Raw genomic sequence first — 13,838 nt, forward strand, 5'->3', positions numbered from 1 at the left:
CTAGAGCCTGGGCCCTCTGCCTTGGTGTCCCTGCTATGGCACTCTATTCCACAAGTGACAGGAGGTCAGGGACACATCAGCTCCATCCCGGAACTTAAGGACTCCCAGTGTGGGAAACAGATAAAGATGCACTTTCTGTCTGGGACAATGGGACCATTGGTTTCTATCAGGCTCTCCCAGACACGACACTCACCACTTGCCCTCTTCTTAGTCCTGGGTACAAGGGTCTCTAGGCAGTGAGTACTGACGGATGGAACTTTATTGTAGTGAGCAACCATGGTGGATAGGACCTCCCCAGATCACTGCCTGGGTCCCTCAGCCCTCATCTCGGTGTCCCAAACTAGACATGGCCCATTGGGTAAGATGCCTCTGGGCTGCCCTCATACCTCAGTGCTGTTTCAATAGAAGGTAGGCAGGGTTAGAGGTGGATGTCAGCCTTTGTCTGTAACGTGCTTCTCCGTTTCCTGCAGAAAAGCCGAGGGTGGATCTGTGGATCCAAACGCTGTGGACTGGACCTCAGCAGATAATGTACGTGAGGTGGGAGCATGCAAGGTCCAAGAGGTGACCAGGTGCCTCAGTTTCAGGGCTGGGGGTCAGCACTATGAGCCCAGGGCCACCTTTGGGTCCCAGACTTGCTTCCCATGTGGCAGACAGAGGTGGCTTCTGCCCTTATCACAAGGCAGTGTCACAGCATATGGCTGCCCACCAGCTCTTGGAGGGTCAGGAGCACGTGCGTGGACTCAGGGTCAGTGGAGCTCGGGGGTCTGCTGACGGCGTGCCTGCTTCTCTGGCAGATGTTAGACAGTGCCTCACTTGTGCCCAAGGATCCATGCAGAGTCAAGAGGCGAGCCCGCATCCCTGACAAGCCCAACTACAGCCTTAACCTCTGGAGCATCATGAAGAACTGCATTGGCAGGGAGCTCTCCCGCATCCCCATGCCGGTAGGCACCTCTGGGCAGAGATCATGGGGCTCCTGGGACGTGGTGCACATGAGACTGGGGGGGGCTTTCTTCCTGATACCTGAGGGGTGTGTGACTGGATCTTCATGTTCCTTAGATGACCCCACAGAGAACAGGGACCTTCAAACTGCAAAGGAGCCAAGGCAGAGCTCTATGTGATTATAGCTGGAGGGACCCCAGAAAGACCAATAGTGTCCCCACTGTCCTCACATGGTAAACGGGGGTGACAGATAAGTAGGCTTTGGGGGTGAAGAGGTAGTCCTTCATGGTGTACTCTTGGCAAATGGAGTCTCAGCAAGGTCATACAGCCATCCAAGGACATCTGGAGTCCTTGTGTCACTAGGCTATAGTATCATCTTCTCCAAGGAAGGACTTGGGAGCTCCTTACTGTGTGACACATGAGTCCTTTCATACTCTGGTCTCTGTGTCCACACTGCCCAGCTGAATTGTAGCACACACACACACACACACACACACACACACACACACACACACACTGTACACTCATATGCACACCACATATCTGGAGGGTAGAGTAGGATAATATTATCAGGGAATGCCTACTTTCCAGGGGAGCACAAGCCTGACTTTTCTGAAGCTAGTGGAGTCAATTCCCACCCATCCCGCACAGCATAAGAGCCCTTGACAGAACACCTAGTCCATGGTTCCAAACAAGGAGGATCTATGTCCTCCATCTGTGGACCCCTGGACTCACTGTTTCTGGCTTGGAGCTTGATGGCCCAGTTCTAATCACATGGTAGCCTGATGCCACAGCTTTTGTGGAGTAGACAATGCATATCGTCAGGGTGGCACCAAGTGGCATGTCAGCAAGTGACACGTGCTGAGGGGAAAGGGAAGGCAGACTGTGCTGGACATGGAATCTCACTGTGAAGGTGTCACTAGAGCAGGGATATCCCTCGCTGTCAGAGAGAGGAGGGGGCACTCTGATGGTCACCTCCCTGCAACACCCGCAGGTGAACTTCAATGAGCCCTTGTCCATGCTCCAGCGACTTACAGAAGACCTAGAGTACCACCACCTGCTGGACAAGGCAGTAAACTGTACCAGCTCGGTAGAGCAGATGTGCCTGGTAGCTGCCTTTTCCGTATCCTCCTACTCCACCACCGTGCACCGCATCGCCAAGCCCTTCAACCCTATGCTAGGGGAGACCTTCGAGCTGGACCGTCTGGAGGACATGGGCCTGCGCTCTCTCTGTGAGCAAGTAAGGCCTGGCGTCAGGTAGTGCTTGTTCACTCTGACCAGGTGGTATTTGGCAGGTTCAAGGTCATAGCAAGCCAAATGGGATACAGCCCGGGAGCCAGACGGAGCCTTTAGTTGGTGTCTAAGTGGGCAGCTGGGCCCCTAGTGGCAAGGTCGGGTCCAGAGTCTCCTAGACACAGCAGGGGGTGTGGGAGGAGAGCATGGTGTGACAGTCAGGCTGGTGCTGGGAGGGAAGGACAAATCCCCCAGCCAGGGAACGGGGGGGGGGCTGAAGAGTCCAGACAGGCTAGGGCATGGTTGGCACTGAGCTGAAAAGTGGCAGTGCAGTTGGGAAGGACACGTCCCTGGGCAGTATCCCTTCTACCAACTCTACGTATGGTCACATGGCAGCCGCTGCTGAACCAGGGTGCCCTTGTTGTAGGCCCAGGCCGCGGCGCTGCTCTGCCTCCGTGACTGGCCAGAACTCTGAAAGCTGCCTGAGTGGCTGCCAGTTTAGAGACACCCCAGGGCCCGGCAAGGACCTGTGAGGTGACCTACGTAACCAGCTCAGGGGTTCCATGGCTGAGCTTAAAACAGGACCCTGAAAACATGCTGACACTTTAGATGTGGGGGCCTGAACCCCACATGCCTTTACTCAGTCAGCGGTGAGTGCCCTGGAGGTTGTAGTCAGGGCACGGCTGGCACTGGAAACACAAAGCTGATGTTATCGCGGGCAGTGCTTCTAGCTGTTCGGGCAGAGCAGTTAGGAAAGCGGTCTGGAAAGGAGGGACCTGTGGAAAAGAGAGAAGGGTGTGGACAGGGAGAGCGGGGCAGGGAGAAGCCAGGCAGGCATCTGGATGATTTGCTGAGGAAGCAATGAGGAGCACGGGGAGGGGGCAAGGGAGAGTCCTCAGCATTCAGTGCAAGCAGCAGGGATGAAGCCGGGCCCTGAGACCAAAGTGGAAATGTCACAGGCACCAGGACCCCCACTGGGGCTGGGTCCCCACACTTGCTCCTAAGGCTCCCTCTAGTTGCACAAGTAAATGCCCCATCGCGGGTAACACCTGCGCTCAGGGACAGCGCCCCCATCATTCAGGGCAGGAGACAGGCTGTGTCTGTGGACTTCAATGCACAGGAGGCATACGGGTACCATTCGCAGAAACGGAGACAGTAATCATGGGGGAGCATTGGACTCACTGAATCCCTGAGGGGAACATAGAGACAAGGCTCAGCCCTGAGACGGTGAGGCACCCTGTAGAGTAAGGAGGCTGGGTCAGACAGAGCCTGGCTGTTGTGGAATCGGGAGGGGCACCATAAAGAGTCATGGCACTGCCACTCTATGGAGGAACAGGGCCAGCAGACCGGTACCCTGGGAGCACGGGGGCAGTCAGGAGTGTTCTGTGGCATATGAGGGGGAGTTCTGTGGTACTGGGGACCCTGGTGTAGGGAGCACACAAGGCAGGGCACCAAGACAGCTCCCACCCTGAAGTCAGACCAGATTCTTTCCCTCACCTAATATGCTTCTGCCAGCGTGTCCCCAACCTGTGCAGCCAGCCTGAACTACATGCGCCTGCCGGACACATGGCGTTACTTTTATACTGCTGTGATAAAACATTGTGAAGGAAAGTTTAGTATGGCACAGAGTTACAGATTAGAGCTTATACAGTAGAGGCGTGGGGCTTATGGGGCAAGGGCAGGGAGGCAGGTGACCAGAGCGGCAGCAGAGAGCTCACACCTTATCCACAACAAGGGGCAGAAGCAGAGAGGGGGGGAGAGAGAGAGAGAGAGAGAGAGAGAGAGAGAGAGGAGAGAGGAGAGAGGGGAGAGAGAGAGAGAGAGAGAGAGCAGAGAGAGAGAGGAGAGAGAGAGCAGAGAGAGAGAGAGAGGGGGGAGGAGAGGAGAGAGAGAGGGGGGAGGAGAGAGAGAGAGGAGAGAGGGGGAGGGAGAGAGAGGAGAGGAGAGAGAGGAGAGAGAGAGGGGAGAGAGAGAGGGAGAGAGAGAGAGAGAGAGAGAGAGGAGAGAGAGGAGAGAGAGAGACAGGAGACGGGAGAGAGGGGAGAGAGAGGAGAGAGAGGAGAGGAGAGAGAGAGAGAGACAGGAGACAGGGGAGAGAGGGGAGAGAGAGGAGAGAGAGAGAGAGAGAGAGAGAGAGAGAGAGAGAGAGAGAGAGAGAGAGAGAGGGAGAGAGAGAGAGAGAGAGAGAGAGAGAGAGAGAGAGAGAGAGAGAGAGAGAGAGAGAGAGAGAGAGAGAGAGAGAGAGAGACAGGAGACAGGGGAGAGAGAGAGAGAGGAGGACAGAGAGAGAGAGAGAGAGAGAGAGAGAGAGAGAGAGAGAGAGAGAGAGAGAGAGAGAGGGAGAGAGAGAGAGAGAGAGAGGAGAGAGAGACAGGAGACAGGGGAGAGAGGGGAGGTGAGAGGGGAGGAGAGAGGGGAGAGAGAGGAGAGAGAGGAGAGGAGAGAGAGAGAGCAGGAGAGCAGGCCTGGGCTTTTTAAACCTCAGAGTCCAACCCCAGTGACACACCTCCCTGAACAAGGCCCCGCCTCCCAGTCCTCCCCCAGCAGCGCCAAGCTTCCTCCTCCTCCTCCAGATCTCCACATGTGGTAAGGATTAAACCAGGCAGGCGCAGAAAGCAGCCCCTTCCACTTCCTGGGCACAGACTCTGCCTCCCCTGCCCCACTGTTTGCCAAGAGCAGGCAGGGGCTTCTCACCCTTGCCACACCCCGTGGGCTGGGCAAGCCCAGGGTGGATACTGGCAGGCTGCCCTTCCTCTCTCCTGGGGACCTGCCTTGGATGAGGGTCACTAAGAGGAGCAGTGGCCTGGGCCACTCTGGGGTACATGGGCTGGAGCCTGGACAGGCTGCCCTCCCCTGGGTCGTCTGTGACTAGCTGTGCTCACGCCCTGCTGGTCTGTCCCAGGTGAGTCACCACCCCCCATCTGCTGCCCACCACGTGTTCTCTAAGCATGGCTGGAGCCTCTGGCAGGAAATCACCATCGCCAGCAAGTTCCGGGGGGAAATACATCTCCATCATGCCACTTGGTGAGCTGGGGCTTGGGGTTCCAAAGATAGGAAGATGTTTGGCTTCAGAGGGAGGGCTTTGTACATCTAAAACCCAGTCTTGGCCCCCCTGGGGGGCTGCACTGCCCATGTCCACTGCCCCCTGATCTCTAAGCCTATACCCCACCCCCTCAAAGCCTCCCAGATGTTCCTCTGGTTCTTGACCCTGAGCCTGTGGGTGACCTGACCAGAGCCCAATTGAGGGATCCATGACCTCTGACCTGTCTGGCCACCAGGTGCCATCCACCTAGAATTCCAGGCCAGTGGCAATCACTACGTGTGGAGGAAGAGTACCTCGACTGTGCACAACATCATCGTGGGCAAGCTCTGGATTGACCAGGTCAGGGGGGGCCTTAGGGAGATGGGGTCTATAGCCCATGGTGGTGGCTGACCGCCACCTGCTCTCTCTAGTCAGGGGACATTGAGATTGTGAACCACAAGACCAAGGACCGGTGCCAGCTAAAGTTCGTGCCCTACAGCTACTTCTCCAAAGAGGCAGCCCGAAAGGTAACTAGGGCCACTCCCGGGACCCCGTGGGCCCAGAGCAGAGTGTGTGCTTATGTGCCCTGCCACTGTTTGCAGGTGACTGGAGTGGTGAGTGACAGCCAGGGCAAGGCCCACTATGTGCTGTCAGGCTCATGGGACGAGCAGATGGAGTGCTCCAAAATCGTGCACAGCAGCCCCAGCTCTGACGGGAAACAGAAAACCGTGTACCAGACGCTGCCCGCCAAGCTGCTGTGGAGGAAATACCCACTGCCGTGAGTCAGGCCAGGGGGACAGCTCTGGGGGTTAGGGACCAAGAGAGAGGCAGAGAAAACGAGGGCGAGGAGGAGACAGGCCTAGGACCACCCCTGCCCTGCCCAGCAGGGCGCATAGAGGTCTGGGGATTTCAGTGCAGCAGAGAGCAGGGCCAGGAGGCCATCGTCGCAGGGCAGGAAGTGTCTGCCCAGCGGCACGTGGCCATAAAGATACTCAGTGGCCGCGCGCACGCTATGCCAATACTTTGAGTAAAGTGACAGGGTAGACGCCTTCCCTGCAGTGCCACAGGAAGTAAAAACAAGCTCGACATAACTCACAGGAACCTGGCCGAGACACTCACAGTGAAAACAAAAGGGGAAAATCTACAAAGGAAACATAGCTGAAGTGGAGAATCCACAGCAGGGTGTGAGAAGAAATGTGTCCCTGCCTGAGTGCTGGAGCTGGGAGCCAGGCACAGAGGAGCACCTGCAGCCCCAGCTCTCAGAAGGTGGGGAGGGAAGGGCTGCAGGTTCGGGGCCAGCCTGAGCTGCACAGTGAGGAACTGTCTCAAGAAGCCAGGAGGGAGACCTAGTCCTCGGTCACCCCTGGGAGCCCCAGAGCACCTCATGAACTCCTAGGCTCCTTGGGGGCCTCATAAGGTCCACGTATCGAATCGAGCGTGCTTCTGGCCCAGAGACCCAGAAGGAGACAGGTGCCGCCGGAGAGACAATAGCCGAGGGCTTCCCCATCTATTAAAGTAGCAGTTTAGTCCCCCCCTCCCCACTCAGGTCACTATTTAGCCAAGGTTGGCCTGGGACTTGCTGTGTAGCCCTAGCCTCAAATTTGTAATCCTCCTGCCTCGACCTCCCAAGTGCTGGGATTTCAGTCATGTACCACTCTGCCTTGGCCCCAAGCAGCCAGATTCTTAGAAAGACATTACTTGTTGAAACCTGCACCCCAACATCTGTCTTAAGCAATAATGGGGGCCTAAAGGCAGCCAGATGGCATTGTGCAGGTGCAGGGGGCGGGGTACCTCCATCCTTCCGTCATCACCAAACTAACATATTCTTCTGGATTCGCACGAGGGAAGTGAACATGAAAATGGGAAGGAGGTAGACTGGGAAAATAAACAAAACAGACCACTTTCCTGAAGGCGCAGACACACTCAGTGGCAGCACACCAGTGTTCTTAGCATATAAAACCTCCTTCTGGCGGTCCCAGCGCAGGGGACAAGTTCCCAGATTAAAAAAGCAAAGAGATGAAGACAGGCCTTGGGTCAAAAGAACTCACAGAATGGTCAGGTAAGAGATAAAGAGCATGTTCATCTAGAACCTGCTGTAGTCAAATGGCCTAAGGCGGGAGAATCGCCAGTTCAAGGCCAGCCTAGGCTACAAACGCTGCCTCAGGAAAAAAAGTCAGTGTTTCAATTTATCTTAATTTTTTCTTTTCTTTTATGTATGGATGCCTGTATCTCTGTGCACCACCTGCATGCAATTCCCTAAAGGGCCAGAAGAGGGCAGACGATCACTTGGGACTGGGGAATTACAGGCAGGTGTGAGCTGCCATGTGGGTACTGAGGATTGAACTCAGGTCCTCTGGAAGAGCAGCCAGTGCTCTTACCCATTGAACTATGGCTCCAACCCCTCAATTTATTTTAAACAATAAGGACCTCAGAACATTTTGAAGACCAGAGAAAAGACCTGCCTTACTGACTCGCAGGTCTCTGAGGTTGTAATAGAATGGAATCCTGTGCCCAGAAATATCCTTGCAGGTTTATGCGTCTCTGAGACATGGCAGAGGCGCAGCAGATCCTTTGGAAAGATGAGAGTGCTCACTAAAAGAGCTGAGGCAGACAGAATCCGTCCTACGAGGAAAGGGAGCCTCTCCCCCACATCTTGCATTATAACAAAATTTAACTTCAGACAGCATCTCCCAGTGAGATCAAGTCTGCCTGGCTGTTAGGCAGTAACACTCTGGATGTAAAACTATAGGAGACCATCTTCTAGCTCCGGTGAAAATGTATCATAGCACACACAAAGAGATGCCATGCTGATGCGCTTACGTTTACCAGAGTGCTTCTGTTCGTTACAATGAGTTTTGGCAATTAAAAGACACTTTATGCCAGGTGTGGTGGCTCACGCTGCATTCCCAGCAGCTGGGAAATAGAGACAGCTTGCTACGCAGTGAATTTGAGGCCAGCCTCAGCTACATAAGACCCTGCCTCAAAAAATTAAAATTAAAAAGTATGGAGGAAAGGTCAATAATGCATCCACTGCACCTGTACGTGGCAAAGGGTTACTGTCAAGAACAAAGAGTCTTGTGATGCAGCCTTTAATCCCAGCACTCAGGGGGCAGAGGAACTCTGTGAGTTCGAGGCCAACCTGGTCTACATAGTAAATTCCGGGTCAGCTGTAAGTACATAGTAAGTTAAGATCCTGTTCATTTCTGTTCTGTTGCTGTGAGGAGACACCATGGCATGTCTCTGTGAAGAGACAGCCTATAAAGGAAAGCGTTTAATTGGGGCTGGCTTACAGCTCCAGAAGGTCAGTCCATCGTCATGATGGGGCATGGCCGCAGGCAGACATGGGGCAGCAGTGGATGTCAAGGGTTTGCATCCTGATCTGCAGGCAGCAGCAAACAGAAAGAGAGGGAGGAAGGGAGAGAAGGAAAAATAAAAGGAGCTAGAGACTGGGCCTAGCCTGGGCTTTTGAAACCTCAAAGCCCACCCCCAGTGACACACCCCCTCCAACAAGGCCACACCCCCTAGTCCTCCCAGGTAGTTCCACCGCCTGAGAACCAAGCATTCAAGTATGAGCCTATGGGGGCCACTCCCTTTCAAGCCACCACAGTTCTGTCTCAGAAACCAACAAACAGAAAGCAAAACAACAACAAAAAGCCAACCAAATAAGTAAATATTTTAAAGTAAAGGCTGCGTACTCACTTATGATCCCAGCACAGAGGAGACTGAGGCATGAAGGTCTTGAGTTCAGGGGGAACCTGGGATACATAGCAAGACCCTGTCTCAAAAAATGCAGAAAGAGGAAAACGAGTTGGGGTTATAGCTAAAGTCAGGGATAAAGTCTGATTAGCATGTATGAGGCCAAACCCCAGCACCAAAAATAAATAAGAGTATTTTATCATAAAAATAATTTAAGAGTGAGAGTAGTAACTCACAACTGTAATCCCAGCATTCTGGAAGCTGAGGTGGGGGCCGCCACAAGTTAGACGTCTGGGCTGCATTGTGGGTCCCAAGCCAACCTGAGCTACAGAATGAGACCTGTCTCAAAAAGCCGAAAATAGGGGCTGGAGAGGTGTCTCAGAGGTTAGATGTGACTGCTGCTCTTGAAGAGAGCCTGGATTCAGTGCCAACGCCTATGTCCAGTGGCTCACAGACACCTGCAGCTCCAGCACGGGGATCTGAGGTCTTCTGGCTCCCTGGGGCAGCCACACTCGCACACGCAGGAACCCACATGCAGATATATACATTTTTAAAGAAAAAATATAAATCATATCATTTAAAATTAACATATAAATAACCTGTGTTCAACAAATACAGAAAAATTAATCCAATAGGGAAATGTGCCAGGGTCGTAATTTGAATTTCACACAAGACAGTGTGACCAGTTGTGAGAAAACCATCACACAGGTCAGCGAACGCAGCTGAGAGCTCTGAGCTCCGGCCTGGCGCGCTCCCAGAACCACACCAAAACAGCTTTTTAAAAAGCCCAACAGGAACTGGGGAAATGCAAACCCAAACCCCACAAGAAGCCATTTTCTGTTCATTTGATTAGCAAAATGAAGTAAGCGGCCCCGGCTGGAGATTTAAGCTGTCGACATCTCTGCCGAGCAGGCTGTACACTAGTAGAACTGCCTTGGAACCACCCAGACCCCATGTCTTGAAGAACCATCCCACTCTGTGGCCGTCCCCCCACCCCCATCTCTAGTAGGCAGAGAAAAGCACGTTTGCTTGCAGTGCGAAGGATAGAGCATCAGGGAACCTAGGTCCCAGAGTCAAGCCTGAGGCATCAGTATAGTGTCTTGGAACCAAACCCCTGGTGTGTATCCTCCAACGTGACACTGTGAGTGGGAAATTCCACAACGGATGTCACAGTGCAAGTACACTCACAACGCTGTGGTATGTCACCCTTAGGCCGTGCTTGGGATACAGCTGGAACACACGTGTGTTTCCTATTTACACTGAAGTCTCAGTCCCAAGATAGCTCGTTATGTCTACTTAATACCCCAAACTCCCCAGCATTTTGGAAAAGTGTGCAGCCTGAAATTACAATAAGCGCTCCAGCCTCGGCATAAAATTGAGACAAGTTTTTTAAAACTCCCAGCTAATCTACGAAAGATATGCTTGAATAAGAAAATAAAGAGCGGGGCTGGAGGGATGGCTCAGTGTTAGGAGCACTGGCTGCTCCTCTCGGGACGCAGTCAATTCCCAGCCCTCCATGCGTGTCATGCCGTCACTCCAGTTTCAGGGACTCACGACACCAGACATGTACATGGTGCTTGCAGGCAAAACACCCACACATAAAGCAAGTAAATCCCTTTTTTTTTAATTTTGAAAAAGAGACAGGGATTAGAAGATATGTCCACACACCCAAGCAAGCTCCCCCAGAGCCGGAGGGCGGCACAGAGCAAACTGCAGCAAAAACAGCCATCAGGAGCACTGATGACAACGCTCAGTAGGTCACCAGGCCCGTGAGTTTTCAATTGGAACAGACCTTGCCCCCAACAACGCAGCCTCAAAATACAGTTAGCATAGGGTGATAGAAAAAGGGACCAAGTTACGTCCTGCGTGGGGAATCATGGAAAGGAAAACCAAAGCATTAGGTCTGAACAACAGAAATCACTAGCTAGCCGTAGAGCACCGTGCCACCCGACTGCTGCAACTTGCCGGAGACCGAGCCACTGAGCACAGTTCAAAGCAGTAAGAATGCACCAGCGCTTACCGTTTGACTCTAGAGCAATTACATAGAGTAAAAAACAAACAAGCAAACAAAACCATGGCTATACCTTTAAGAAATGTGCTTCAAACTAATCCTTGGGGCAGAGAAGATACGATGAAAGCCTGCAAATAGACCTTGGATGATTACAAGGCCATGCTTGGAGTGAGTGACAGGCAGCTTTGAAAAGTGGATCACACCTGAAAAACGGAGTAACAACGAGACAAGCGTCCATCCCCAGGCAGAGAACCAGAGGAAAAGGCCATTCTAGCCACTAGGAAGGAATGCGGTGCGGGAAGGAGCATGATGCGAAATAAAGCAGAAACCCCTAGAGAGGGACAAAGTTTTATCGCCAGCCAATGAACACACAAGCCGCTCTGACCTGGGTATTCAAAATCGCCAAGGCGCTACAACCGACATAGCTGTGCTTGGATAAAACAGAAGAATGGGGGGAAACCTTAGACTGATAAACGAGGCACCGATTTAAAGGGAAAAAAGAAAAAGAAAAGAACAAATCCCCGGAGAAGCATAGCGAAGCAGTTGCTTGTGGGTGTGAGCGTGCTGAGTGAGGGCTGTAGAGGGCGCGTCCGACCCAGCTGGTGGGCTTTGCAGGCTGGGTTCCTGATGGGTGAGCAGGAGCCCGCTAGGGAAGGGTCTCCCGGGTCGCTCACGCTGCCGCGTCGCCGCCACAGGGAGAACGCGGAAAACATGTACTATTTCTCGGAGCTGGCCCTGACCCTCAACGAGCAGGAGGACGGCGTAGCGCCCACCGACAGCCGCCTGCGGCCGGACCAGCGACTGATGGAGAAGGGACGCTGGGACGAGGCCAACACGGAGAAGCAGCGGCTGGAGGAGAAGCAGCGCCTGTCCCGCCGACGGCGGCTGGAGACGTGCGCGGCGGGCTGCGGCGGAGAGGATGGTGAGCCCAGAGCAGAGCATTGGGGGGGGCGGGTAGTGGGGGATGAGGAGGGGTAGAGGGGGGCGAGCCCCGGGCTTGGCCAGGGCAGCGTGCAGCTCACCCCACCCGCTGTGCCTGTCAAGCAGAAAAGGAGTCAGAAAGCTATGCGCCCCTGTGGTTCGAGAAGAGGCTGGACCCGCTGACCGGGGAGATGGCCTGCATGTACAAGGGCGGCTACTGGGAGGCCAAGGAGAAGAAGGACTGGCACATGTGCCCCAACATCTTCTGAGCCTCTCCTGCGGCAAATATAGGCGCCTGCACAGCCCCTCGGCCTATCTTTTTAATGCACCCAATTTAATACTGGACACGCACGCAGGCACACACACACACACGCACGCACGCGCGCATGCACGTACACACACACACACACACACACACACACACACACTTTTCCTAAAAGGGGCTCCCACCTTAGAAGGGGTAAGGGCTGACCTGGGTTTTCTCCAGCCCCCAGGTCGCCAGCCTGTTATCGTTGACTTGGGCCCCATGGGCACCCTTGTTCCCAGTTACCCCAACTCAGGCGGACTGGCTGGGCTATGGGCTGCTCAGGTCACTAACCCCAACCCAGGGAGGAGCTACCCCCTCCTAGGGAGGCTCTTTTGCCTTTTTAAAGAAAAATCTCCATTTCTTTGTGAGGGTAGGGACTTAACTATTTGTAAGCACACCGCTTAGAAGACTTGCTTTCCAAGTGTGTGTTCTTGACACCAACTGTCCTGACCGGAAATGCTCTTTGGAAGACTTAAGGAAGCCAGGCCCCTTTGAGTGGGGCACCTCTAACACACAAGGCCTGCCTAAGCTCCAGGAGCCCAACAGACGCAGAGGCAGCAGGAAGCCCGTCTGGCCCGCATGGCCGCCAGGAAGGCGTGCAGGGTCCCTGACGGACAGGACAGCCCATGGTGAGAGTAGGGAGGCAGTTGAAGGCAGCCCCCATGTGGGCTGAGCTGCAGCCCCTGCCAGGCCTGGGCCATGCTGCATGCTGGGACAGTGCCCCAGCCCCCAGAAGGCAGGAGGGCAGAAAGGCAGGGTCATAGGTGCTTCCTGCCCAAGAAACCAGGCCCCCAAATCAGCAATAAGGAACCAACCCCTCACTCAGCCTCCCGGCCTCCCGCCTCTAGGCGGCATCAGGGTCCTGTCTCAGCACTCCTGACATCCTTATTTGCCTACTTTATATATATTATATATAAATATATATAAAATAGCTATTTTGCTTAAATTTCTATGGTATGTGAAAGTGAAAGATAATGAAGACAGGGCGTGCCTGTCTGAGTTTGGCCTCCTCCCCGCTGTGCCCTGGCCCTGTTCCTGTACCCTTCTAGTGACCTCTGCCAACCCTAGAAATGAACACGTCCCTCAGACCCTCTGACTCCAGCCCGTCCCACTTCAGTTTGGCCTGAAAAGTTCACTGCAGGGCCTTTCTTTCTACTCCAGGGCTGGTTTTTTATTAAAAAAAAAAATGAAAACACCAAGTGTGAAATGCCTTACAATGCCCACTCCAGAAATGGGGGATGAGGAGGAGAGGTGGAGGGGGAGGCACCAGTCTCCCTCAGAGCTGGGATGCACCTCTTCCCAGGGGCTGAGCAAGCACCTTCTGAGCATAATAAAACCTTGGTTCTGGAGTTTCCCACAGCCTGTCCCAGAATCTGTCTGTGACTAGATGAAGTGTGACTTCTGAAGGTGACAGCCGTGTGGGGTGGGGTGAGGGGCGGAGGCTTGGGGCTCTCTCCTGCTCAGTGCCCAAGCTGCAAGAGGTGAGTCTGGAGTGAGGAGGGAGAAAACCTGAAGGGACAGGTCTCAAGGGACAGAGGGACAGCAGCAACTGACCAGAGACACAACCCTGTACCACCACAGCCACAGGACCCAGGTCTTTCTTACAAGTCACACAAAGCCACCGGCAGCGCCTCCTGGCCTTCATTCCTAGACGTGTCTAGGTAGAGGCACCACGGGGCCGTGGGCCCCACAGCCCTCTGTAAAGGCTG

At 54.0% G+C, this 13,838-nt stretch overlaps 1 protein-coding gene across 1 annotated transcript in view; it reads left to right on the plus strand.

Moving 5' to 3' along the window:
* Positions 1-13,488, plus strand: part of Osbp2 (oxysterol binding protein 2) — a 151,102-nt gene extending 137,614 nt beyond the window's left edge. The window contains 10 exon segments of the mRNA XM_040746827.1: positions 471-537; positions 795-941; positions 1,934-2,179; positions 5,075-5,167; positions 5,169-5,196; positions 5,451-5,554; positions 5,626-5,721; positions 5,797-5,972; positions 11,597-11,823; positions 11,949-13,488. Of these exon segments, the coding sequence (XP_040602761.1) occupies positions 471-537; positions 795-941; positions 1,934-2,179; positions 5,075-5,167; positions 5,169-5,196; positions 5,451-5,554; positions 5,626-5,721; positions 5,797-5,972; positions 11,597-11,823; positions 11,949-12,091 (1,327 nt within the window). The 3' untranslated portion in view covers positions 12,092-13,488.
* The last annotated feature ends 350 nt before the right edge of the window (positions 13,489-13,838 follow it).

Source organism: Mesocricetus auratus, unplaced genomic scaffold, assembly GCF_017639785.1.
Source record: "Mesocricetus auratus isolate SY011 unplaced genomic scaffold, BCM_Maur_2.0 Super-Scaffold_100006, whole genome shotgun sequence".
Classification (NCBI taxonomy): Eukaryota; Metazoa; Chordata; class Mammalia; order Rodentia; family Cricetidae; genus Mesocricetus; species Mesocricetus auratus.